General features: G+C 41.9%; 1 protein-coding gene across 1 annotated transcript in view; it reads left to right on the forward strand.

The window, feature by feature from the left end:
• The window catches only part of LOC131208923 (allatostatin-A receptor-like), a 47741-nt gene extending 25048 nt beyond the window's left edge, over window positions 1-22693 (forward strand). Inside the window, exons 2-4 of the mRNA XM_058201863.1 lie at window positions 8575-8844; window positions 12856-13014; window positions 22592-22693. Coding sequence (XP_058057846.1) covers window positions 8575-8844; window positions 12856-13014; window positions 22592-22693 — 531 coding nt within the window. The remainder of the gene's footprint in view (window positions 1-8574; window positions 8845-12855; window positions 13015-22591) is intronic.
• Window positions 22694-27282: the final 4589 nt, after the last annotated feature.

The raw sequence follows: 27282 nt of genomic DNA on the forward strand, positions 1-27282 counted from the left end.
AGGAGAAACGGTAGGAAGATGGTGGCATTGCGTGAAATGGGTACGCCACAGACACAGACAGCGTTAGGGAAATGGTGTGGAAAAGAAAATCACAGCGGGAACGACTAACTTTGTGCTATGGGCGGCTGTTTCCTTGCCGGCACGAGAAAATTAAGCCACCGGTAGCATACTCACTAGGCGTGACCGTGTCGATGACTCTCCGGGGCTCCAGTGCGCTGGCGGATGTATCCGATAATTAAATGAAGAGATCCACGTGAAGCGATTAATGTGGCACCACGACCAGACGACAGTAAATTGATTCTCATAAAGCCATGGTGTACCGACCTTCGAACTTATGGTGATGGTGCTTCTACGCAATACGCCGTTGATGGCCCTGTGCCCTAGAGGGCCCCGTCGGGCATATGTGCACGTCCTTAAGTTTGTTACTGTTAATTAGTATCGATTGTTTACACCACCAACATACGTAGAGTGAACGTCTCTGGAACTCGATTGCAGTGTGATTACAGCATTCGGGTGAAGACAGACAAGCTTTGGTCATGAATAATATCAAGGCAGTACACCACCCGTGGTGCGCTTAAGATAAACGAGTAAATGACATATGTTCGACATAAAGTAATGGCACTTGGAATGGAATAGAAGCAGTGTTACGTTACACGAATATTGGACGATTGATTGAATATTTTAAAAACAACGGCATACATGACACTATACATGCTGTACTATGTTCTACTAAAGCAAAACTATGTGATTGATTGACTGAAGAAATGAAAGACTTTAAGATTAGTTACTTAACTGTTTGTGTTAACTTTTCATGCTTCATAACCTTACCTTCTCGTCAGGGTAATCGAAGGGGCTTCGAGTTAGGGTGGCGTCCATTACTTTGTTATCACAGCCCAGTTCAACATAATTGAGCTAACCCAAATACATGGTTAACGTGCTATGTAATTTGCTGGAGTGGTTCCCCCTATAACCCGGTGCTCTTCGAGGAAGAGGGCTCGTTGATGTCACTTATATTTAAGGCCGCAAGCTCGTGCACCTTCATTTTGAAGCTATAAAGAAAATTTAGGGCAGGCTCTTGGCGTCACAGGAACGCTTAGAAGGTCGTATCGTCAACAACTAAATCATGATGAAATGTATTAAGATTGTCGTCATTGAAGCCACACAGCAAGCTAAGTACCAATATACAGCAATCAACCAAGTGAGGACGACACATCAATGCGATTTTACCCAGCGGAAGATTGGCTTCCTGTGTACGGGATGGAATGATGTTTGCCGTTGAGCTCATGCATCGTTAAACGGAGTGCATCTCATCTGCATTGCAAAACACACGAGACGGTAGAACCTACAGGTTCGTATTTGGTCTCGCAGAGCGCTAGCGGCAAAGGTATCCATTATGCACCGTCTAGTTGCATCTTCTGCGTGGTCGTCCCTTTTGAAAGTCCCATACGAAATTGACAACGTCTTGAAGTGATGGAATGTCTAATTTTCGTGACTTTCACATACATTTTCGCTAACGAATATTGAACTGAATACCGGATTAGAACATCGTTCTGCAGATTGCAAAATTACAGTAAATTACAGATCTTATTCGCAGCTTTTTTAAATTTGCAATGTAGAAAACGCTGTGCATAAACTACGTGAGAGTTCCATTAAATATTAAAAATGTTTTCACTACACTCCGTGGGATCGTTGAGTTTCGTGTGAACCTTTTACACGAAGTGGTATGTTTAAATTAATCTGCATAATAAATTACGCGATTTATGGCCCGAGATCCATTTTTACCACCCCGATAAAGTGACAATGTCACCCGACAAGTGGAAAAAATTTCGATCGTGCACTTCGGCCCATGAATAATTCGCGCACGGTTAGTTCGAAACACTAGTAAGGTGCGATAGTTCATCACGTCAGGGATAATTATACAGCAACGCCCGCGGCAAACTATGTCCGACTAGATGACTCACGCAGCACCCTGCTCGAGCACTTGTTCAACATCGCCAACGGTAATTAGGCACTTGGTCCTGCAGTACTTGACCTCGCATCGCCTAATCCTAGCCGAATCGAACGATGGAAAATTAATATTATGCACCGATGCCACTGGACGTGTCCGGCCACCTGTTGAGCTGTGGAGAGCACATGTAATTCATCGTGAACGTATGAATGCCCAAAGAAATTGTGCCGCATTGTGTGCTAAGCTAACAATGTGGCAGCATGAAACCCAGCGCAGCAGAAGGCGAGAATTTATCCTCGACTACATACTTGCGCGAGCATTCCAATGTCGTCCGGGCTTTATCGAGCATAATAATTCGAACGACTTTGTGTACTCTGCCCCGAAGCTCGTACCGAATCTGGCATGTTTGTGTCGTTGATCGGTGGTCGTTGGTCGGTGTGCTCGAAAAGCTCTCTGAGCATCGGCTGTCCAAACCGCAGGTCCAAACAATATCCAGTTTGCATGTCCAAGCAGAGTGTTAACGCTATCTGACAGGTAGTTCGACGTTCACCGGTAGCTGCGGTCGTAGCTGCCTCCATAGGTCCGTAGCGCTTCGAATGCTTCGGCCTTGTTTCATGTGTTGCACTTAGCCAACTATTAGCACGTTCTTCCGATACTGTGCGAACCAAGCCACTCTGCACACAGGCTCAGTTACTCATCACCATCGACACACTGCTCATTCTTTCGCCGCCCGCCAGCCTTTATCTCTCTTTCAAAACATTCTTTTTTATCGAATTACCAGCGCGCACCAGTGCAAAAGCGCCATATTTGCGGTAGCAGAATTGAAATAAATTTTCTCACATGTCCCACGGCGAGAGCTTGTAACGACGTTTGGCCGTGGAAAGGACTCTTGGTGCCGATTCTGCCATCTCGAAAGACAAATGGTGGTGTGGTTTGCTGTTCGGTTGTGCTATGACCGCAGTACCGATCCTCTTGAGAGTTTAGAGATTTTTTTCCACCATTGTTTTAGGACAGGTTGCATTTTTGCGCAACATTCGAGTTTCGAATTTTATGTCAGTCGAACAACGGAGAGAGCAAAGCTGGTGAAATTGCACCAGATTGTACACCGGGCCAGTAACGATCATCGATTTGTTTCGATGTTTTCGATGGGTTCGTGGTGTCCTGTTTGCGGAGATTTGTCTTACCGCCGGCTGTAATGTTCCGCAGCGTATTGTTGTCACAGTGGTTGAATTAGTATGTATCGCTGGACGATCCATCGTCGCATTCGAGGGATCCCATTCGTTCAATTTAAACTCATCAGAACACCTTGTTTCTTATCTATTTACAAGAACGAAATTTACAGATTTAAAGCGTTCTATGAAATTTTACGTTCAATAAGTATTTCAATAACTGTTCTTCGTTCAGTTTTATATGAGAACTTGAGACAGATGTTAGACTTCGTAAAACACATTCGGAGTTTTTATTGCTTCAAAGAACAAGTTCTATTGAATTGAAGCACTCACAGTTGACCGTTGTGATGGTGATGTTGATGTGAAGGCGATTCAATAACATTTGTTATTTCGTTCGAGTGCAGGAAAGTTCGACTGCAGGAAAAATATTTGTACTCCAGTATGCAAGACAAAGCAATGCAGAAAAACACGAAGTTTGGAATGCTCTACTTATGTCAGTTTAGAAAAAAATACCACACTTTCTGCTCACCAACCGCGAAAATTGGACTCGGTTGACGTTAACTGCTGACAGAGGATGGTCAAAGCAACCCACCAAAAGGTCACCAACGTTGGAGAAGGTGCAGAGTCGTCTCTGCAGGTAGACCTTCCACCGTGCATAATTTGATGATTGATCGTTAAGATTCTTCACACGTTTTCGGTCGGATTGTTTGACACGGAATGGCATCGAATCGCTCTATTTCTTGGACTTGTAATCGAAAAGCTGTTGTGCTGTGTATATGAAACTCGATCAAGGTGAATTGTGACTGGCAACAAAACAAAAATCCAGGTAGCAACCCTTCTTAAGAAAGAACTTGGCACCAGTCAGAGAAAGGTGACTTCCTTCGCCTGCCAGTCGATGTTGTTTGTTTAATTTGAACGAAGCGACGTGGGTTTGGCGAGCAGATTGTACGGGTGAGTGCCTTTGTGCTACTTTATTACCTGTCGGTTTGATTAAGAGTCGGCATTCCGCAACTTCCAAACCTCGGGGAACGATCATTCGTGGCAAACACCTTTACGGAACCTTCAGACGGCTGGCGAACGAGACAGTGTGACCTACACTCTTCCACACGTCGGCCAAGTGGAAAAAGCCAAGTAGGCAGACTTTGGAGTGGAATTTTCTTCACTCGCTTTCTCATCAGCAACCAAAACCACTCCGAACGCTAAGTAGTTGGTTCCGAGGACAGGGTTTTAAGTGCGATGAGTTTTAGTTAAAGATATTGCTTGAGTTTGTAATCCAATACAGGGACATGTTGGGACCTAAATTCGTGAAAGCGGGTTTCGTGGAAATATGAAATGAAATAAGACGGATGTGTACTTACTTTCAAGCCACAAAAAACTACACTTCTTCACACCTCAGAATGATGCAAAGCGTACTTTAAACTATTTGTCTGATGGCAGTGTTGCTTAAAACATTCCGGATTTTATGGTTGTCATTCTAACGTAGCCTTTTCTTGTTATCGTTAGAGCGAAAAAACACTAATTTTAATGCAAATATTTCAAAGTAGCAATAATTTTTCGATGTAAGAGATGCGGATTTAAATCTTTGCCATCATCATAAAAAATTTTGATGATAAATTGCCAAATTATTATGAAATCGTCTATTCGGAGCACAATAATTAACCGCCTACGACGAAGGAAAACAAGAAGTTATTACCACGCAGTTGGAAAAGCTTATGGAGTCCATTTATAAATTTGCCGCGTTGAAAACATTGTTCATGAATATTTAATTCAATTATCTTAGCGAATATAAATTGTGTTTTACTATCATTCTGCGCCTTTTAGCCCAGCCCACTTCCAGCGAGAGTATCTGCAAAATAGCAAAAGACATCTACTCGAATTGAAGAACAGATACTGTGTAATCTCATTGTAGCTTCTCGCCACGAGCCTCGCTCCGATCCCTTTAAGCTTACACCTTATTGGAAAGAAAATCCTTTTATCTCAAAAGCCTAGCTGATGGTGCCGAAACGATATTAATAGAGGTTTTTCACGAAACGACAATTCTTATAATGAGTTCGACGACAGTATGAGTGGAAGGTTCTGTGTCTAGCAGGGTGTGAAATAATTCATTAGAATTTGACGAGGTGACGAGAGAAATGTTTTCTAAATAATCTTTAGTGTCTTTTATTTGGGTCCACTTGGCTGCAGATATAAGTAAGTTACTGACATTGACTAATGGTTTTGCCCCAGTGGCTCATACATAACTTGAGGATTCGAAAAACAGGTTGCACTTCACATCAATTTATGTTGAAAAGGATGCAATAACTTAAACCTTCAGGGCAACAGACCCCTTTTTCATATGGTACTTCGTGGTGTACGCAATGAAGCTGGTTAACTGTTTTTAAAATATGACAGAACAATTTGGAGGATTTGAATAATAAACTACTTACTTTCAAACATTGTACTTTAATTTGATTTAGCATTGTGTTGATGCAGCATTGTTGTGTTGGAGTAAGAACGTGTGGAAAGCCAACGAGAAAATGGCAAATAAATGAATTAATGAAGCTATAAAATGGTATTTCAAGGTCCTCCAATGATACCCAGCACCAGCGAGAAGGACGTGAAAATGGGAAAATAATCTATCTTTCAGATCCCAGTGGAAAATGAGATTTTCATTTTGTTTACGATTGTAGACTTTGGCTGTTCTCTCAAATTGAAACCCGCTATTTGTTGAAATGCAGAGAGTTGTGTTATTCCACAATTTAAAATACTTTTCGCTAGCACACTGTCACAAGGTTTCTGGTGAAACGGAAGAACGAATAAAACCGTTCCGTGCAGGATATTCTGTTTTGTGGTCTGGCCCTGATTGATAGGCGTCTGGTGGTTTACGGAACTGATTTCTACAATATTAAGCTCATACTATGGCATTGTAAAAACCATTATTGTTTTTCTTCCTACTATTGTATTTGCACAAGTGCAGATAGAATGCGTCAACTCATTTAAACAAATCAAGTTAAACCCTTTGTGTTTGGGAATCAAAATACTGTTTTGTTTAGTTTTCAATAGATACGCGCTGAGAAATCCAAACTGTAGGTGTTGGGGAACTTGAAAACTGTAGGTGTTGGGGAACTTTATAGAACAATGGAAAAAAATGTAATAAGTATTATTGAAGTTGAAAAACACTGCTTATCATAACCGAATATTTTTTCTCATATTCTTTAAATTAGCATTTCAGGGACTTATTCGATTGGGGGAAGCATGATAAGACTTGTTTACTTTAAGCACTGTACATCGTGCAACTGCCTTACTTCGGGTGAAGTAAAATCGATTTTTTTTCATTGTTAAAAGAAACAACATTGTTCTGCAATAAGGTCTATTTTCTTTTGAAATTACTGCGTAGTCTTATCGTCACGGCATAAGGGCGCATTTATGCAGCTATATTATTCTTAGCAGTATATCTTCTCTAAGCAGTATAGCAGTAAGTTAAAAAATAAATACATTCAATATTTCCATGAAACGAATGATTTCATGAACGGATAGAGTAAAAAATGTATAATATTTCCATGAAACGAATAATTTCATGAGCGGAAAGAGTAAAAAATGTATGAGTGACCAGGCGCCTCCATTGGAATATTAAAGTTCAATTTCGTTGCGTTTGAGTTTGATTTAAGTTACGAAGTTAAAACTTCGAAAAACTTGAGTTAAGTTCCCCCAAAAATTATACTATGTGTATTTCGAACGATAGCATCGTTACAAAATTCATGAAAATTTTAAAAATGTTGAAGAGATAAAAAATTGAAAATAAACTGAAATGAACTTAGTTTTACATGTTCAGTCAACTTTAATCACTTAACTTCTTTCTAAAATGATGAAGTATTTGCTAGATGGATCTAATAAGATGCAAGTGCTTATGTTAATTTTCTCTTAAGCCTTTTCTGTTTTTTTTTTAAATTGATAGAATGGAGGAGTAACTATGCTTTGGCACAACAACGTTACGGCACGGCGTACGTCCTGGTATAGCGGTCCATAAACCACAATATTTTTCAAACTTATCAAGAGTGTAAAGTAGTTTTAACCTTTTATAAGGAAGCATATACAAACAAATTAATAGTACCGACAATAGTTTTGTACTCATGTAGATTCATTTTCCCTCCTTTGATTTCCCTCAGACAAGTTATAATTTGAATTTGTACTCATTTAAAGTGAATTGTGAATTAAATTGTAGTACTTATGCACTCATTAAAAGCATTCATAAATTATTGTCCAATGTTTAAATTATTAAACAATGTCCAATGTTTCACAGTTTGTTAAGTGGATAAATTCAGATTGGTATTCTGTTGACAGCATTCGTAGAATTTAATAAAAAGTGTACTGTCTAGAACACCCAGAACACCAGATACATCCAGAACATCTCCAGAGCATCGAAATGCGTCTCAAAAAGGGATACAGTTAAGCTTTTTATCCTTATTAAAACATATAATTTTCAGGCGTCACCCTCGTTGACTGGAACAGGCATTAAAAGCTGCGAGAATTTACGGCTACTTTGATTTACGATCGCATCATCTCATCGGTCGGTCATCTTGACCTTAGCTTGCCTGAGCGGGATATCCTGTGGTGGCCTTTCGCATCTCGAATGTAACGCAATTATTGGGAGTAATTAAATATATTAAGTGTTGATTGATTAATTTACGCCCGGTAAGTCGTTAGAACGGCTGCGAACCAAGGGAAACACGTGATGGTGATGAGCAAGATTACTACGCTTACGCTCCGGTTGATGATATTACCGTAAAATCAGAGTGCATCGACATGCTGTAGCCATGTAACGGTCACTGTAACGGTGTAGCAATAAGATTATACGTAAGCAACGGCAGCCGAAAGGTGTATGTGTTCCACTAGCATGAAAATAAGGGCGGACAGCGGGTTATTGGAAGTGTCAGTCAGTTCGTTGAAGAATTTGCTAACTGAACTTGTCTCAAACTAGGTAATGTTAGTTTAGCAGAGTTGCAGAACTTGTATGATAAGTATGGTCTAACATGTTCTTTGAAAACTGTTATGGCTTTGATCATCCTATTTTATACAAATTGCGTTTTGACAAAACTATATAAACAATATTCGCGCTCAAGATTTCTACAACAGCACAAATTATATGTTACTGTAACATATAATAATATATTGCATTTATAATTAGTAACAAATGTGATAACTTAAAATTAAACTAGAAAGTACTGTTTATTTTCGTAACTAATTTTCAAACCAAAGCAATGCTAAAAAATCTGTCGAATGTTCATTTTCTTTTAAGTTGATGTGAAACTGATACGATGCCTGGTGTATGAATTTCATTAGATGGTGAACCAATTTTGCGACGCGATGGAAAGTTGATAAAAAAAGTCGCAGCATCGGGCTCCGAGCGTTTCAATACTTTTTGGGAATGAAAAACGCGAAACTAATTTTAACTTTCCTCACACCCTTTCTATTCCGCAGCTGTACAAAGAGCAAAATATCGAAATAGAGAAGTGCGGTTTTCTGGAAAACGACAACTTTTCCTGGGCAGCATTCCATATCGCGTTCTTCCTCAGCTCGTACGTCGTGCCACTGATACTGATAAGTGTACTTTATATGTGGATGCTGTCGCGGTTGTGGCGAAGCTCCGTTGGCGGACGCTCTGCGGAGTCGAAGAAGGGCAAAAAGCGAGTAACCCGGCTGGTGGTGATCGTGGTTGCTGCCTTCGCCTCCCTCTGGTGTCCAATACAGGTAAGTTGGGTGGTGAAAAACTAAATACGATGGGGCTCGTCAATGAATAGTAACTTTACCCAATTTGCCCGTCACAATTACCACCGAATGTCGTCGTTTTGGGCCACCTTCCGTGCAGTTGGCTTCATCGTTATTTAAAAAAAACTTTTCTCTGCGAAATAGTTGCAAACTATTTAAAACAAAAAAAAAAAAAAAACTAAACTACTGAAACACATTTTTCTGCGGATAAATACTTCAGATCGTTTCATGTAGACGAAAACGCCATCCCTCTGGCGTCCAATCTTTTGCATGTGCAAAACGTTAGTTTTAGCCCTGACAATTAAATTAAATTAATTAAATAGAAAACATACATTAAAAAAGATCAAATGATGATCGTCGCGTTTGTGAATAGTGAAAAAAAATTTTTTTGAAATTCATAATGAACAGATCGTATTAAAACAGCATCCAAGCTAGCAGTGACCAATCTGACCGAGCATCACACTGTAAACGAATATGGCTTCCCCGTCAAATACCAAACTAATGTGTCTCTGAAATGGTTTTGACCCATTTGTCTAAATCTATAATCCAAGAAACCCACCAACCAATTTGTCTAGTCTGCTTTGCTCATCTGAAATGTCAACTGAAACCATAAATTACAATTGAGGCCGTTCGTGAAAGGGTATGTCACAAGCATGATAATACTATGACAGCTTGTATGTTGATGTTCAATAACTGAATGTTGACCAAAATGTTCGACGCAGGCTCTGTGAGTGTTCATAACTAACATACCATTGTCCAAAATTGCAAGATTTCGAAAACATCTAGAAGATTAATATTTGAGAGATGTTTCCACAAGTGTTAAGTTTCCATTCAAAGTGATGGTAGCATTCGGTAATTGTAACAAACAAATAGCGAATGGTATAGTTACCATTAAAACCGATTTTCATTTTACTACAGAACAGTATAATTCTAGCTGCAGCTTAATTAAACGTCATGAAAGGACATTCCTAATCAAATCAAGAGAAAACGGAACAAATGTTGAGCAATCATCTGTTCGGAGTGATGAGCCAAAGCAGTAAAGTCGGCTGGTAATAATTTTTTTGCTTACAGCCCATCAAAAATGGTGGCACTAAAAACACCACAAAGCAGTGCGTCTACGACAACGCTGTCAAACAGCAGCGTAACCTTTGCCACAGCCTGTGCCTTTGCCGCCAGCGATTTTAATGATTGTTTTTGTAAGCGTTACACGACAATTTGTGCTATGTTGCAATTTTACCACTCGACCTACCAGCAAACCACATAGAAAAACGAGATACAGCTTAGGCTTGACGATGAAATACCAAAACTGGTCGGTCGATTGTTCATCCGATGAGAATGCGCGATGTGCGATGGAATGGCTCCCGTTTGGCCTAGATCCCGTCCACAATCGCATCGGTTTAGGCGTTTGATAAATTGTAACAAATCAAATCACGTATCGATTGGCTACTGCATGACGGTGCGAATATGAGGCCAGTGATTGATGGATGATCAGCTACATGACGTTACATAACATTAGGTTCAATATCTGCACCACGAATGCATTTGATTGATATTGTGTGCAGTGAATTATCACGGCACCAGCTGCAACGGTAACTGTTCCTCTTGCTGCCCTCCTGACCGCCATTTCGCCCATTCCGGTGCTCAACATGAATATTTCGTTTGCAGGCCCATAATAGGATGATAGGATGAAACGAATTTTTTATGGCTAATCAGCAATGCATAGAACATTCCAAGTGCTCGTAAATGTGCAGCCGATATCGATGATTAGAAATCAATTCCCCGATCAGTGGGCTAAGGCTTTGTGCCTAAGTCAACCTAATTTTCAACAATTTTTTGCCTTGTTTTCTCCTTACATAAATTGATCGTTGGAATGGGCATTGATTTACATTGAAATTTTCGAAGCAGACAACACAAACATTAAAGTTTCCTACTGTTTTCAAAGCAACGTTGTCAGTGAAATACAGAAACCTCTGCAATAAACAACATGCAACAACATAAACAGTAGTGAAATAGAGTAAACAAAAGTCAATGAATAATATTGATATTTGTGCAAAGTTTTGCCCTGCACGTAACGTTAGGTAACGATTTGGTTCAGATGTCTCTTGTTTGCAATATTTCTTCGTAGATAATGTAAACGATAAATTGAATCTCATACAACAACATCGGACCGGGGTACAAATTTCGATATTGTCGAACCATAATTCGTATCGTCCGTGAATGGTTTTCATGTGTATTTCTAAACCGATGCACCGATACGGGTGTGCTGTGGCAGAAATCCCGGCTTGATTCAGTCATCCTTTTCATGGCACGCAGGTTTCAGTGAGCGATACCCCCTGCCTGTGAATTGCAAAATGTGACCCACATCGTACCGCGTACATTGCACTAACAACATTAGAAGAGCGTCTGAGAGAAATGGCCCAAAGAGCTTGTGGACCAAAAATTTGCAGCCCGAACGCACTATCTAGCCACCGGCGTTGGAATAACTTTTCAGAAACGAATGAACCTATTTTGGCCACCGGTTAGAAAATTTGGTGGGTCAGCAGTGGCCTATTCGGTGGCGTCCACCGGATTCCGAACTCTCCAAAGGATGCATGATCCTTTGTGGTCATCGCGAACATTGACGATCTGAGGCCTGGGGTCAGTTTTTGGATGAAACTCGATAAGCCCTATCGACACAGCTAGTACGTTATTGAGTTATGGTTGGACCCGTGTGGCCAGCGATGGTTACCAACATGCAAAACTAGCACGGCTTCCCTTCATAGTTCAATGCTTTTCAATAGTGATTTCGACGATATTGTGGAGGTTGCTGAAATGCCACCATTTCCATAGCCTCGGTTTGTTAAATAAGGACTTAACGCTCTTTATACGAGTGACGATAGAAAATATTCAGTGGTGTGTACTGATGCAAAATTGTTACACTAAATAAAATTTTCCTAAGTACAAAATTAAGAATCTCATCCTTTCATGATTGCCAGATGTTTTATAAAACTGATTAATGATGGCTTTCTTCTGCAGATGAATATAAGATGCTACTTTACATGCTTTAACAAGAAACAAACTTATCTGTTTCAAAGTAGTATGCTTTCAGCATGTAAAGCCAAAGTCGTGTTTACGGATGCGGTTTTATGCAATTAACTAGCACATGGTGCCAATTTTTTATGAAACTTCTGCTCATTTACATGCTAAATTGACTACGCCTGGGGTTGATCCCTCGGCAAGGGAAATGGAATATAATTTAAAGTTCTTTACGACTATTGCTGACCGTATGGTCAAAGATGGATACACCTCCGGGCCGTCACCATGATTGCAATTGCAATAGCCGCCGGAGTAGTAAAACTAGGCACAGCCTTGATACTGTGCCATCGCTACGCCAATTTAGATGGGCAAAGTTTACAACACATCGTTGTTCTCGGTTTGACATCGAAGAGCTTGGCCACATTGTGCGATGTGCAATATTCATTTCAATTGCTACGTTATGCCCTGGATAACTTGTCCATATGGACCACTCTGTGGAATAAAGTCAGCGTCAAAATATTCACACAACCTGACCGTAGATTCTGTCTCATTAAAATGATAATTGCCTTTCTGGTGCTGTTTGATATTGCACAACAACCCTCTGCTAAATCTGGCTCTTGGCAGCGTAACGGTGAGTAGAGAGAATAGAGTAAAGTACCATTGTCACAGCCGGCTCTTATCTACTTACGTCCAGCAAGCACCGAAGGCATGGCGAAAAAAAGGAATGTGCCCTTTTTCGTTTACCATACCTTGATCGTTACCTTTTAAGGATCAACACTGGTGTTTACGATGGAATGGCATCGGCCGGGTGCAAAGATATATTTGTTAACCAAATCGTCTCGACAGCAAAAAATGCGTGACAGTTTGTTTGCACCCTACTTTTACGTGCGACAGAGTATTTTTCACGGATTAGCTTATTAAGTTGTACCCTCTTCAAATGTTTTATTTACAGCCTCATCTGCTCATGTCTTTTCGCAGGTTATTTTGCTGCTGAAAAGTATCGACGCATTCGACACGACTTCTCATTTCAACCTTTCGCTACAAATCGTATCCCACGTGTTGGCGTACACGAGTTCCTGTATCAATCCGCTGCTGTATGCGTTTCTGTCGGAGAACTTCCGGAAAGCGTTCCGCAAGGTAAATTGGGAATGAGGAATTCTCTCTAAATATGAGTTTTACCATTCTTTTCCGTTGCTCCTATGGGTCGAGGTCCAATGCTCGTTAGTGTTAGTTCATCTCACCGTCATGCTCCTATCATCCTATCATGTGGTAAGCCATCTTACCGAAGGAAGTAATTTATCATTCCACGATAGCATCTAACAGGATGCAGGGTTTCGGTTTTCTGGGCGTTGCTCGAAACATCTACGTAAAAAAAGGAATTTTAGATCTCAGTTCATACTTTGCGGTTATTTTCATCTGACATCATCGCTGTTAGTGTTTCATGCCACATCAGATGCTAAATATTTTAAATACCACCTCAACTGCTGGACAGTTTCCATGGATTAGAACATTGCCCCGGCGTGTTTCTCAAGGGAATTTCATTTTCAGCGGTATTTGTTGGTTGTACCGCAACACGCCATACACTTTAACGACGATTAATATTCAAAAAACCAGACAAAAAAATGCACCTAGAAATATCTTACTTTTATTTCAACAGCTTTCGAATTTGAGCAGCTATAAACCACCGTTGACGATCCTTGAACTCGAGCAAACTTTTGAACGCATATGGACTCAAATCGAACCGCATCAGCGTATCACCCATTTGACATAAGCACTTTTCAGTGAGGATCAAATTTACACGTTTGTTAGTGTTTTGTGACGATCCAAACCCATCTTTGTTTGCAATGAATAACTTAATTTTGACAATCTAGCAGACCCTTCGACCTTTTTACGGTTACCTTTATCGCATCCCTTGAGATCTTTAGGCCTCAATTGCAAAGTCGACCGGAAATCTAAACACGTGACCATTGGGCACGACAAACTCGTAACCTAGATAAAACAGTTGGTTACAGAGATAGCAAAGGATTACAGTACGCCCATAGGAGCTTGTGGCGGAGCATTCAAACCGCGCACAAGCTGACAAAATTCGGATTCCAAGCCAAACCTTGGCACGTGTTTGATCCCTCAGCATGTACCGTTTGATGATATTTCCGTTTCAGGTGTGCGGATACACGATTGAGTTTCTTTGGTCTTCGCTGCCGTTCTGCTAATTTGCATTTTATATTGAAAGTATCCATTCCCTGTATCAATACTATCGTTTTCTGTGTACACTGGTTGAAACTACGATTTGGGTACTGCAAAACCGAAACAAACCTTCGAAAGGTACAAATGTTTCAATATGATTCGGAACCGAACAAAGATATAAACATGTAAATCAAAATCGAATTTGAAAATGAACTTTACAGTGTATGTATTACCTTAACTTGATTGATCAACATAGATGTGAGTTGTATGTATCAGGTAACTAGCTACGTTAAATATATAGTCGATATATTAAATATTAAATATAGTCGATTGTTCAACAAATATGAATCTATCCGAATACATCTGTACTTATGTGTACAATAACTAAAAATACTATGAAATAAAATGATGAAAGAATCTAATTTATTTATAGGTTAATAGACGAATTTAATTCAACCTTTTCATAGACTGAATCAAACCCAACGAACCAATTCTTGGTATCACATGATTTACTTAAACAGCTGCAATAGCTTGGTTTATTTTCAAAATTTTCTTTATCAAACTTGTCTTGTTCTTTATCAACTTGTCAAATATTAACTGAAACAGTAGATATTGGAAGGATTGATCTGAAACAATCACTAAGACATTAGTTCCATCAACAGTATCATGTTTTGATGGTTAATCCCTTTCGATTCCAAGCGAATAAAACGCGTGTTCAACATGATGAGACTTCGCTTTGATTCCATTTCCGGTAAACATAATGCCAATATCGATCTTTTCGTCATGCTTTGGTATGGATCCAATAGAAAGTGTGCTTCGGGAAGGGAAATTAGTTACACAAGGATGGCGCGGACGGAAATCTGTTTTCTTCGGTAGCTACAAATGCTATCCCAAGTAAGAGGATTGCACTCTCGATATCTAACAAGCAAACTCATTATTGGAATAGCCCCTAGCATCTTCGTAGATATAAAAATATCCTTATCGTCAACACACTCGTCTTGCGCATGGAAATGGGAAAGTTTTCCTATATTCAACTGCTCTGGTTGTACTCTGCACAATTTTCCAGGTTTTGAATTCTTCAGCAAATACCTACAAACTCAAGGCTACAACAACATATTGCATCAAACTCCTCGATTTGTTTTTACTGTACGATTGAGCGTGTATCTACGAGTGCCATTGGGGCAAATCATTTTTTTGTCTGTTTGCCAGCACCACGCCATCTGTTTACTGTCAGCGTTGGCCAACAACGACGCCCATGTATTCGCATTGGAGCATTGAGTCTACCCCAATTATACTTTTGTAAAATTGCACACCGGCCGTGGCACATGCTTAGCACAAATTTAAAGAAACAGATACTCAACTTCCTGCCACTAGCAGTCGGGCACGGGTGAGAGCAACGGCTACACTACGACTTTCCCTGCGACTATTGAATAATTCAAAAGTCACAGCGTCAAAGACGCTCCCTGTTTTCGAAACACCATTCCGCGGCTGGCTTTGTTTATTTGAAAAACACTAAACGGCCAACGGACGCAGGCCAAGTGTGAAATCGCACCATTTTGTTTACCATTTCGGAGTATAAATAAAGACGTAACATCAAAAGATAACTACCAGAACCTTCTCGTACCCATGCACGGGTGGAAAGGAAAAGATTCAACCACTCATACACCGGATTGGGGCCGTTTGTGATGTAACATAGGGTGAAACAACGCAGACCGTCCAGTGTTTCGCGACTGGAAAGACTGTAGGTCACTAATGACTTAGCACTGTAAAATCAGTTAACAAGAATTCATCCGATGATCAGATCTATCTTAAGCTACTAATAAATGAGACCATTACCACAGTACTCGAAACAGTGTGTAAATTAAAACAATAAATAAACTGACTTCGCATTTCTATGAATTAATGATTTCGAAGAGAGGCAATCTTTCTTTGAAATTAATCGATTCCAATATTACTCAGTAAATTACCACCACAAACCGTAAATAAACTCAATTTGTCGAAACAGTAAAAAACTCATCCAACTACGGGCTTAAGGCGGTGCTGATTTTTGCGGAACTAATCAAAATAACGTTATGGTACCTGTAACGAAACAATTGCTGCGATGTTTCCAAGTGTGATCGAAACGCCATGAAACCTACGCTGATAGCAAAAGTAACACCAGAAATAATTTCCTCGATGACGAGCAAAACCATTCCCACGGTGTTCGGGAGTTTACAAACGAGTACGACACTAATCGATATCGCGAACTGCTCCACCGAACAGCAGGGCAATTTATGCGCCGCATCCGGTCTTGGAGAACGGCAGCTTCCAACGCAAGGACCAAATATGTCACAGCATGTAACGGTAATTGCACAGAGCTCTAGCACGAACCGTAGACGGCTACTGGTTGCTATGTGCACTTAGATTTTGTTGCCGATAGGGCACAGCACACGATTTTATTGCACAAGAAAATGCAAACGAAATTGTGGCACTGTTAACAAAATGTGACCACCGATGGTTCCTGCAGGTCAGGGCGATATGGAGCATAAATCTTGTTACGCGAGCTTTCAACGATTAAACCTTAATGGAGACGATGGGCCACATTACTGGGACTAGTATCATGTAAATCTGCGATGTCGTACGTTCACGAAACATCTGTCACTCACAGCGTCGCACGATATGGCGGATTAAGCAGCTGAAAACTTTGCTGAAACTACACGCAGTGCAAAAAGAATGATTATCAATATCAGCTCGATCGATGATATTTTATGGCCTGCTGTTCGGGTGAAAAAATGCGTTTTAAATCTCAACTTATGTTAAATTTATTCGATGTATACAGTTATGCAAACCAATTATACTGTTCCACAGTTCTTATACTACGTCACATCGGTAATACCAGGAGCATATTCATGATTGAAATACCGAGTCGGCTCAAATGCCTATTGAAAAATTGGGTTGGGAATACTCACGCTATAAAGATATTAAATTTCCGTAGAGGCATTTGGTATTTTTTAATCCGTCCGTGTCAAAAGCGATAAAAACATAAAGAAATTTATAAAAGATAATAAACACGATCAATATTATACCGAAAGGTTACGCGTTAAAATTGATAGCATTCGTATGAGCTCTGGTGCGCATTTTACCGCATCGATTCTGTCGTGCAGCTTATGCATAACGTGACCAACTGGACGTCCATTAATACCAACAAATTATTTATGCAGAAACGTCAATCGGATCTGTCTCAACAAAAAGCATGCCATTTTTTGCACACAAGCGTGTTGTTTATTTGTCACTCACAGGCTTGATGCCTCTTTTCAGAAAACCTATGGCATGGACGGAATGCTCATAAATTCTACTAATTCATTATAGCATAACAAACGATTTTCTACAATGTGTGGGCACGTTTGTTTTTTGTCTAATAAAACTAGGATCCATATTTTTCTTTATTTAGAAAGCTATCGAGCTGCTATGAACCAAGAACGGTATTCACTCATTCACTACATTTAACAGTCATTCGGTGTGGACTCCTGATCGATATGACTGTAATGACCTGGGCTTCATAAACACATAATTTGGAGGAATTGGCCCGTAGGTTAAAGGGGCACAGTGCTATCCCTTCTGGCAAACTAAATCGTATTTCCAAGAACCTTTCTCTGAAACCTTTCTCCGACATAGTTTCGCGGTTTAGCGAATTTACCGGAACTTTAAGCATATTTGATGTGTCACCCTAACTCCACAATGCGGCCGAACGACCAGATGCAAAGACTTACTCGGCCGCCTGACATCAGCATAATGCCGGTAATGCCGGTCAGAGTGAAACGATGTTTCACGTGATAAATATTTAATGGAAGAGCCATTTCAACGCTGATGTCATTCGAGAGAAATGCTCCAGCCAAGAGAAAGAGGCCCGGGAGCCCTAGAAGTGACAAGGAGCACAATACATAGGACTCTGTACGTTGACTTTTGAACAGACGACGTGCCAATGTTGAATTAAACGATGGTCGGAGAGCCTGTCATAGCCCAGCAGCCAGCAACAGCTGCCATAGATCGTCTTCTGTTGCAACGTGGCACATTTTCAGGACATCTTTTTTAAGAACATTCACCTAGAACGTATATAAGACCGTATATCTTCAGGTCCATTACAATTTATAGCTAAACACCTTTGGGCGGGTATTTTTCATTATTTTCATGGGCTGAATTGTTCGTTCGGTGATAAGCCTTAATGTTTGTACCAGTGTAAGCGCATAGAATAAGCCCGTTTTGGACACCATCTGACAAGAAGAATTTCAATCGACACCTTTGCCACAATGAACGATCTATCTAAAGGATTTTACTTTGAGCGAAGTCTCATCCAAGGGGCAGATATTTCAAATTGTATAATTTTCCAATTTTTCCCTTCAAATACTTAAATGTATGAAAATTGATCAATAATTATTGACGGACATTTCACATGCTTTGGTAACCTAAACAGATTTGAGGCCGAGCTCGGCTCAAAGCTTCAAGTTGACAGCTCGATGGGTGACAATCGTCTTCAAAATGTACATCTTCTTCACAATAATCCTATTACGATAAAACAGCAAGGAAGGACAATCTTTCTCGTGCGGTTTGTAGAAGAAGGAGTCAAATAGGAGTCGAAATAAGAACATTCCCATAATGTTCTTATTTCGTAACCCAACAGGCAGGAGGATAAGCTGACTGTTCCGCATGGTGTGCCGTACAAGTATATATACTTTTGGCTAGCATATCGCGTATGAGTCGTGTCCCACGTATGAATCAGGAAGAAGAACAGGCGATATGTGGAGTGGTTTTGGTTACACGCGAGGTGCATTCAATTGGAAAGGTTTATGGTCGAATGAAAATTTGTGCGAAATGTGAGATTTGCTCATTCAGGCAGACAACAGCCAGCAGCTTCTACCTTACAATGCAATGACTTCCGCTTCTCGTCCGATACGGAAACGGTATCATATATTTTTAGGAGTTCATCGGAATTCGGAAATTATTTTGCGCCGAAATCATTTCGTAATGTACCATAACCCACCACCTAACTGTGTGTAGAATTTGAATTGCACCAACCGTTCAAATGTTTTCGTTTTTCGGGAGATAAATTACATCGGAGGACGTAAGAGATACATTTTTGTTTTCACAAGATACACGATACCAGCTCCAATGTGTTTACATTAGGATAAATTCCAGTCATTCCAGCTTAGCACATTATAAGGTCCAATGTTGTGAGATGAACTTGTTCCAATTGTAAGGATGAAATGAAGGGGAAGCATCAACTCAGAAAGATTCCAACACTTTGTCGCAATGGCAAGCATTTTCGCAAAACCTCGAGAGATAGAAACCTCACGCTAAGCAGATCGTTCACACTCAGTGGACGCTCCCAGATGCCTAAAGCGCTTGCGGCGACCCGAAACGAAACAGTCGGCTGGGAAACACACCTGTCACGTTACGTTCTGCCTACAATGCTCGCCACTTGCGCTCACCTTTCAACCGAAGGTACGGGACTGGGACAGTTTTGCACCCACAACCCCCTCGGGGGCGACCATGATAGCGGCTGTTTAGTGTCAGGGAGAGTTATATGAAATGTTTGCAATATTGAATAATTCCGTACTTGCTTCGCCGATCTAGGCAGAACGACACCACTCGGAACTGCCCGGTACCTTGGAGATTTTCATCTCTCCAGCGAACCCTTGTCATGATTCAGATATCATGGCGCCTTTTCATTTTGGACTCTAACCAAAGATAACAGTAAAACAATGATTTGAAAATAATGCTATATCTGCCCAAGAGGCGCTATGAAGGAAGTAAAAACCCGACATCAAACAACAAACACAAAATCAAGCATTCATTGATTGTGCAGTGGCTAGATTTCCATGACATCGTTGGGAGAAATTGATATTTTTACGTGCGTTTAGCATTGAACATGTTTTCAACAATGCGCCATCCGTTGGCGTTTATCGGATTCTTCAGTTTTATTACACTGTGCTGCGCAAAATTTACACAAAGAAAGTCTCCAATTCCGTTTTTCCTATTTTGTATTCTATAGCCGGAACCCGGGCTCTTGAAACCGGTGTTTGTTCAGGGTGCACAATCGAAAGAATTTATACAATCGATTCCGGCTTCCGCGGCAAATGGTTTCCTTTCTTTTGCTGTTATTTTCTTTCGCCCCACGTCACGCTCTTCAATTTTTACTACCTTACTTAAGCACGAACCGATCCGCACACGCCGCGTAGCTTCGGGGTGGCGCAAATGGAGAAAAACCATGGCAACATGGCCGACGAAGTTGTTTGAAACGATCCACAAGCCAGCGGAAGGCAATATGGTACCGTACACGCCGCGTATGGCGCCTGCTTTGGTGTTACGCTCCGACACTGGTGGTTACCATACGTTGGCAAACAAACCTTTGATGGAGAAGAGCAGAGTGGCAAATGTGGAACACGTTTTCACTCCTGGCCCGGTGATATCAGTGCGCTGGGTGGTGCGTTGTGAAAGCATTCGCTTCGTGACTTTCCATTGTTCTTGGTACCACCATTGGCAGCACTGCAACATTCCGGTGGGCGAAAAGTGCATATATTTATCATGCCCACCGAAGCGCCGTGGGACAGAGGCACCACCTTTGCTGACGGGTGCAGGAGTTTACTAATTGCAGCACCAACCACAAGCTGCACACGGGACGAAAACTGCGTTCACTGCTAGATTCAGTGGCATAGTCAAGGAAACACCCTGCCACCATGAAGATGTCGGGGGCACGCATTTCATGAAGTAAAGGACCAGTGTATGCAAATCATTTTGGAAAATAACGCAACACACGATACATAGTGCGTAGCTGGCCTTGGTTTTAGTCGGCATCTTGGGGTTTCGGAACACTGCACCGTAGGTTGTATTTTTCAATTTGAATTTCATGCTTGATGAACATTTAGTTCACTGAATTTCTCACCATCCCGGCCACGGATAATACCGTGTTATGTGCGCTTCAATATGTTACCCCGGCATATTTATTTATTTGCGCTCAGTAGATAGCAACATGTCTTTCGGCTTTTTAAGTAGTTCTTCAGTATTTCATAACAAAGCAGTGATGGTTAGGCTGACCAATGGTACGCCCGGAATGCAACCAAGGTACGCTTGAAGCGCTTTCATATTCAACCGCTTAGCGTATAAAATGCATAGCATTTCATAAACACTTAACCCCGCGTTGACTGCGTCATCTTTGCCGCCAAGGGCTACCAGGATGTGCTATCGACAAACTGGACAACTGGACCGCAAGCTGCAATTCAACGGGACTTACCATAAAACAGCCACAGGCGCTTAATGCCCCGAAGAACACTGTCATGAAAACGCTCCATAATGTTACTTTATTGCCTTTGCTCCGATTGTGGTCCTCCAGTCCGCCAGGCACTGTACCGTGCCCCGTTTCGAAGCTGTTCAGCGTTGCACCGTTCGCATCTCGGCCGGACTTCCCGAAGCGAGTGTCTTCACAAAAAAGGAAAAATCTGAAACGCAAGAAACATGCAGCGCCGATTCCACCATATGGCGCTGGATAGGAGCAACGCCCAGCGATTTTGCGGAGGAATGTGTGCGTTTGAGACACATGGGCTCACTTGAGGAGCATATTGCATGCATTCAGGCGCTTTTTCAAACCGCAACGGGACTATGAATGACTTGCTTTCGGTGGAATACGAAAGAAATATGATTGTATTGTTCTGTGTTCGTTGTGTTATTCCCATCCGTCCGGAGGGTCGATTAAAATCATTTCATAAATACCCTTCATCGTCAACAAAACACGTTCAAGGACGTGCCGGTGCCGGAGTGCTTATCAAACGAAGCGGAAAGCCTGCTGCTGGAGGAAAATGAATTCCTAGTTCGATTCGTGACCTGCTGCCACAACCCACGCGCAGTTTTCATATTTTTGTTTTGCGTTTTTCGTCACCGCCCCGGAACCCGAGATGTTCGCTTCGCCTGCACTGAGCTGCAACGCAACGGCGTGAAGGATACATCTGGATACATATGTTGCAAAATTAACTTCCCACGCTCGGGAGAACATTACGGGTTGAAGCTTTTTTGCCATATGCGACTCTGTGATAATGAACGGGCCCGAACCCATTTGTGATCAACTCCAGCAGAGCGTGTCGTTGGCAGGATTTCACACACAGGCATCAGTTTTCGTGACGTTCGCACTAATGAGTTCAGTTTTTCCGACGAAATCGTTCCTCTTTTGCAAGCACAGTTTCTGAAATTCAGCTCTCACCGATTATTAAACGAAGCTGGATGGTTCATATTGACATGAGATGTATTCGCTTGGTCATCATTATGTGTATCGTTCGGTGTACAGCAATAGATTAGCATAAGATGATGGCGTCAAAGCACTCCTAGAAGTGATTGAAACATACACGATTCGCCGTGAAGCCCGAACAGCAACTGGTGACGTTGTTTGTGCGGCCCCAATTTGAATACCCCTAAGCCAATTTGGCGTTTGCTGTTTGGGCAAATCCCTTACCGACTGTGATGAAATGAGGCAATCCTGTTTTGACGTTTCGTTTGTGTTTTGCAGATCGTCTACTGTGGGCCGGGAAGCCGCCGACAGGGTAGCCAGCGTCACATGCCGTTGCCTACGAAAACGACACGAACCGGCAGCTGTCCGGATATTTTATAACCAGAAGAAGTCGAGGAAACGTCCATCGCATTCGTTTGAAAACCTTTCTGTTTCACGCTCGTCAAGTTGGCCGATGAGAAAATGTAAAAAGTATCTCAAACACATCCTATCGGTTGGCAGCTGCCACTTTGAACAAGTAAACGGCTGCCATTACAAAACATCAAGGTAAGTTAGTACATACACAACTAAACACAACCAATGTAGGCCAATCAACAACTTGCAAAACAAATAGTCTCGTCAATAAACGGTGATTTGTTTCAAATTCAATTACTTTTTAAAAACTTAGCAAAAAGAAACAGAGAGCAGATACAGACAGACACAGCCTTCAGAGTAAAACATCAAATCATTCCCAAAATCCAATAAATCGTGTGGTTGATTGGCCTAATTCAAAGCGACAGTAAAGAAACGGCACAAAACATTGAACGGACCATTGATTTTGCGGTTGTAACCTATAACCTTCGCCGCCAAAAAACGGACTTCGTCGAGAAACGGACCACTGGGTGTAATGAAAAGTCATAAAACCTTCCGACGCTGTCGCGCAAGGGGGAAAGCTCATTATTAACCGCCTTAAAAACCATTAATCCGATTTGCCCCACAGCTCCGCTTACTTTCAATAAGGCTGCAGGTTTTTTTTTACAAGAAAACCACAATTTATGGGTTGGTTTTCGCAACGGACCTAGGGGGCCTTCTCCTCCGGGGAGAACGGAACATAAAATGGGAAAAATGGATCCCAATGGAGAAACGCCTTGATTGGATAAAACAACATTCTGCTGCATCACGACACGACGGTCAAGAAAACGGTTGGGCCGCGGGCTTTCGGAGTTCGTTGAAGAAAGGCCAAACTGCACGAAAAGCCCACAAAAGCCTGGGGAATTGAAATTTAAAACTTTATATTTGGGATTTCGTATCTGACCAGCTTCAGCGTGTTTGGTAAGAAAGTGAAACGCATGCTCCTACATTAAGCGCTGCAAGTAGCCAAGGGTCAGCGCTGCCCAATTCGAAAAGGACCTTACAGTTTTGCCATCCCCAGGGGCTGATTTTGGTGGGATGGCAAAAAATTAGAAATATTACATTTCATGACCGCTCTACCGGTCCAATACTTTGCAAATGTAACGAAACCAGGCAGGAACACGAGAACACCGGACAGAGAAGATCTGAACGAGCCGTCCCGTGACCCGGAACCGTTGGAAGTGAGCTACCGAAGCTAGGCAAAACGTTAAGTAAAGCAAAGTGAGCGATTCAGAATGTTCACCCCCGGGGGATCAACCAGGACCCCTATTTTAGCTCAAGTTTCCGGACCATTTCTTTTTTTTATTGTTGCCCAACATTAGGCAACCTTGTTGGGCACTTGTTCCAACGTAATCCTTTCGCCAGCCAGCCAGCCAGTGGTACACAAAAAAGCGATCATAAATCATTCCGAGATAGGGATTCAATTAACCCGGCAGCGCAGGAAACCATTCTTGCCCGGCCAGGCCAAAGAATCCCCGCATGGAGTAGAGAAAACCGTCATCAAACCAGAGCTACACAATGGCAAGCGGCGGAAGCATAAACGAGAAAACGGCCACGATTCGGAACATGTTTCAGCACCACAGTGACGCTCCGCCTCCGTGTGCACTGGCCTCCGCACAACAAATTGGAAATAATTAATTGTTGGAAATTTTGCGCGCCCATTGTTCACCACTGTCCGCTGGTAATTATGTGTGTAAAAACGCACTTTCTGGCGCTAAGAACGGAACGTCGGGCAACGATTAGCACTAGTGAATCCCATAAAATGCGATCCTGCGCCACGCAAAACGGACAGCTTATTTAGCGCTAGTCGTTGGTGGTTCAGTTTTAGGTTCTCTATCAAAGCCAGCGAGCCCCGCCGAATTGTGAGAGTAAAGCTGGGGAAATGCTGCGAAACACTTAAGGGGCTTGTCACTTGGCATCTGCGCTGCCAGCACAGCGAGTATAGCCTCCTCAAGTGGATTCCTCCTTAAATTGTACGGTGACAAGGGACACCCTAGCAAGGTAAATGAAAGTCAGCAAAAGCCGTCCAAGGAAGTAGCCTGCAACTAGTTATCAGTCAACTCGTTGTGGAAAGACGTAGAAAAAACGGTACGAAGACACAGCGACTTGTTGTTTTATTGAATAAATAATTCAACCAAAAGCCGAGAAAGGTAAAAGCAATTTGTGACACTAAAAGCAGCCCGACGGTTGGAATGTTTATCTTTCGTGCTATTTCTGTGCACTGTTTGCAAGAGATATCAGCTACTTAGCAAATTGTTATTGAGTCTGAACTGCGATATGCAGTCGATAATGGACTGGCTCTGAATTTTTAACATTATTTCTTTAATTAAACCCCTGAACACACACACACACACAAGGGTTTGTGACATTTAGTGAGTAATGTCAAACGGGTATTGAAACATATTCTATTGATTCGATGATTTTCGTGCAGATTTTAAGTTAGGTTCTGGAAACCACTTTATTAAGCAACTGATTAAACGAAGCCAACGTTGCATCAGACCAAGTGCCACCGAAACTTTCGCACGAAAGCATGAGGCTTACCATTCGGTTTCGGATTTGCTTAACACAACTTCTCCCTGGAAGGTGCCAGTGATAGTTGCGGAATTCGTCTACGGTTAAGTTTTAGCAGACCAGAACTAGGTCAACAACACCCGACGCCGAGATGTCAGGATACCGGTGACTGGAAGTAGACCAGCAAGTGAAGGTTATCTCGTTTCGAGTACTCCAACTCCAAAGCTTCGTTTTACTTTCTTTGTTTTTCATCCGTGTGCCTCGCTGGTCGCCGCTTTCATTTCCAACAACCCCTTCGTGATGCCTCTTACTCCTTTGCCTTGGGATATCCTTAGACTAGTTTGGTTTTTTAATACTTCTCCGTTTCCGGGCCTTTACCGGTGGCATGCCCCACAACCGGAAGCAACCCTCATAAACATCAAAACCTTAAACGAACCCCGGTGTGCTGGTGTATGCGTGGTCAGGCAGAAGTGGATAAAAGTTTATAGCGAAAATAAAAATAGACAAACCGACTTGGAGTTCGCCTAGGGTCGGACTTCCGGTTCACGCATGCCCACCGCTGGTCCTGACCCCGACGTTCTGTTCTGTCTCCCTCAGGTCGCTGCTGGCCGACAGAATCACCTTGGGTCGTTTGGCTACTTACCGTCTTAGCCCGTGAAATTGGGCCCACTCTCTAATCATCGTTTCGGTAGCGTGACGTAATAGACGACATCCGACCTGCGTCGGTTGACTGGTCCGTTAGTCGGTTAGTTCCATTTCCTTCTTAGATTAAAATGGATGGATAGCCGCAGCGCGATGAGTGCCACATTTCCGGCCCACGTCGCCCGTAAGTGAAATTGTGTGTTCCTTGATCGAACTTTACGAGCCAACGCAGCCCACAACGGCGGTGGTCAGCAAAAATTTACTGCTTCGTTTGAAACCGGCCCTTCGCCGGAACCTGGGCTACCGGATGCTTTACGCAACGGGAGCATCAGCCAGCCAGCGAAATGAAAAGTATGAGTATCCCTTTAGGACTTTTAGGTCAGCAAAGTTTCACCGTGACTTTTCAATTGCCTAGTGAAATGAGACCAAAGAAAATGTAGTTTAGTGCTGAAAGTCTCCAGCTAACGTAGTCAAACAAACTGTTCATGCGCTGTTGCTGTGTTTGTCTTTGGAAACTTTTGAACCAACAGTTTCAGTCTCTCGAGAAATGCAAAGTCCGTTCTGCTCCGAGAACCGGGTTGTCACTTACTCTTTCCGATAAAAGACAGTCGAAAAGTTGGTTTCTTCTGCCAACGGATTGCTTGCGCTAATCAACGAATCGTTTGAATGGTGTGTATTAGTTGTTCCCCTCGTTTGGTCAGCCATTCCGACTGGCCACTGGCTGATTGTATCGCACGGGAAATTGAGAAACGATTGATTCAAAATTCTGTGCACCCGATTCTCCATTTTAGCACTTCCGTTCAATCATATTTCTTCACGCTACCGAGTCCCGTGAATGAGCTACGGCGTCGTGTCCGTTCCCGTGGGGCTGGCCGGATGTGCACTTACCGGTAGCGGAAGAACCGCACACCATCCAATTGTCCGGAGCTTATTTCTGGTGGAATAAAGAACGAAACAAAAAAAAACAGAATTCGATCAATGTCAGCATGAAGCTGAAAATTGAGTTGGCCAATGCACATACACCGTTAGTTATCGACCGTGGTAGATGATGATGGCCAATCGGCCATCATACCTCAAAAGTCCGGCTTGCCTGTGGCATTTTCTGAGAAATGACTGAACGGAGCTAAAAGTTTCTTCCTTCTCAGTGAAGGCACAACTTTGTGCAAAAGTTTTCTACTTTAATTAACAATTTCAATTTGATGAATGGAATGCTTCTAGAAAAGTAATTGGAGCACCACGATAATCAATGCACAACAATGTTGAAAGTGAATTCGCTTTGCTTTAAATAAATTTATTACATCACTCCGCACATCCGTGCGTAAGGTTTTAGTAAGTTTTATTTAATAACCATAACTATTTTACTCGCACTAGTACAAACCATCACCATCAAATGGAGACAATTTTTATTTTTGCCAGTTCCATTTCCA

Source organism: Anopheles bellator, chromosome 2 (assembly GCF_943735745.2).
Source record: "Anopheles bellator chromosome 2, idAnoBellAS_SP24_06.2, whole genome shotgun sequence".
Classification (NCBI taxonomy): domain Eukaryota; kingdom Metazoa; phylum Arthropoda; class Insecta; order Diptera; family Culicidae; genus Anopheles; species Anopheles bellator.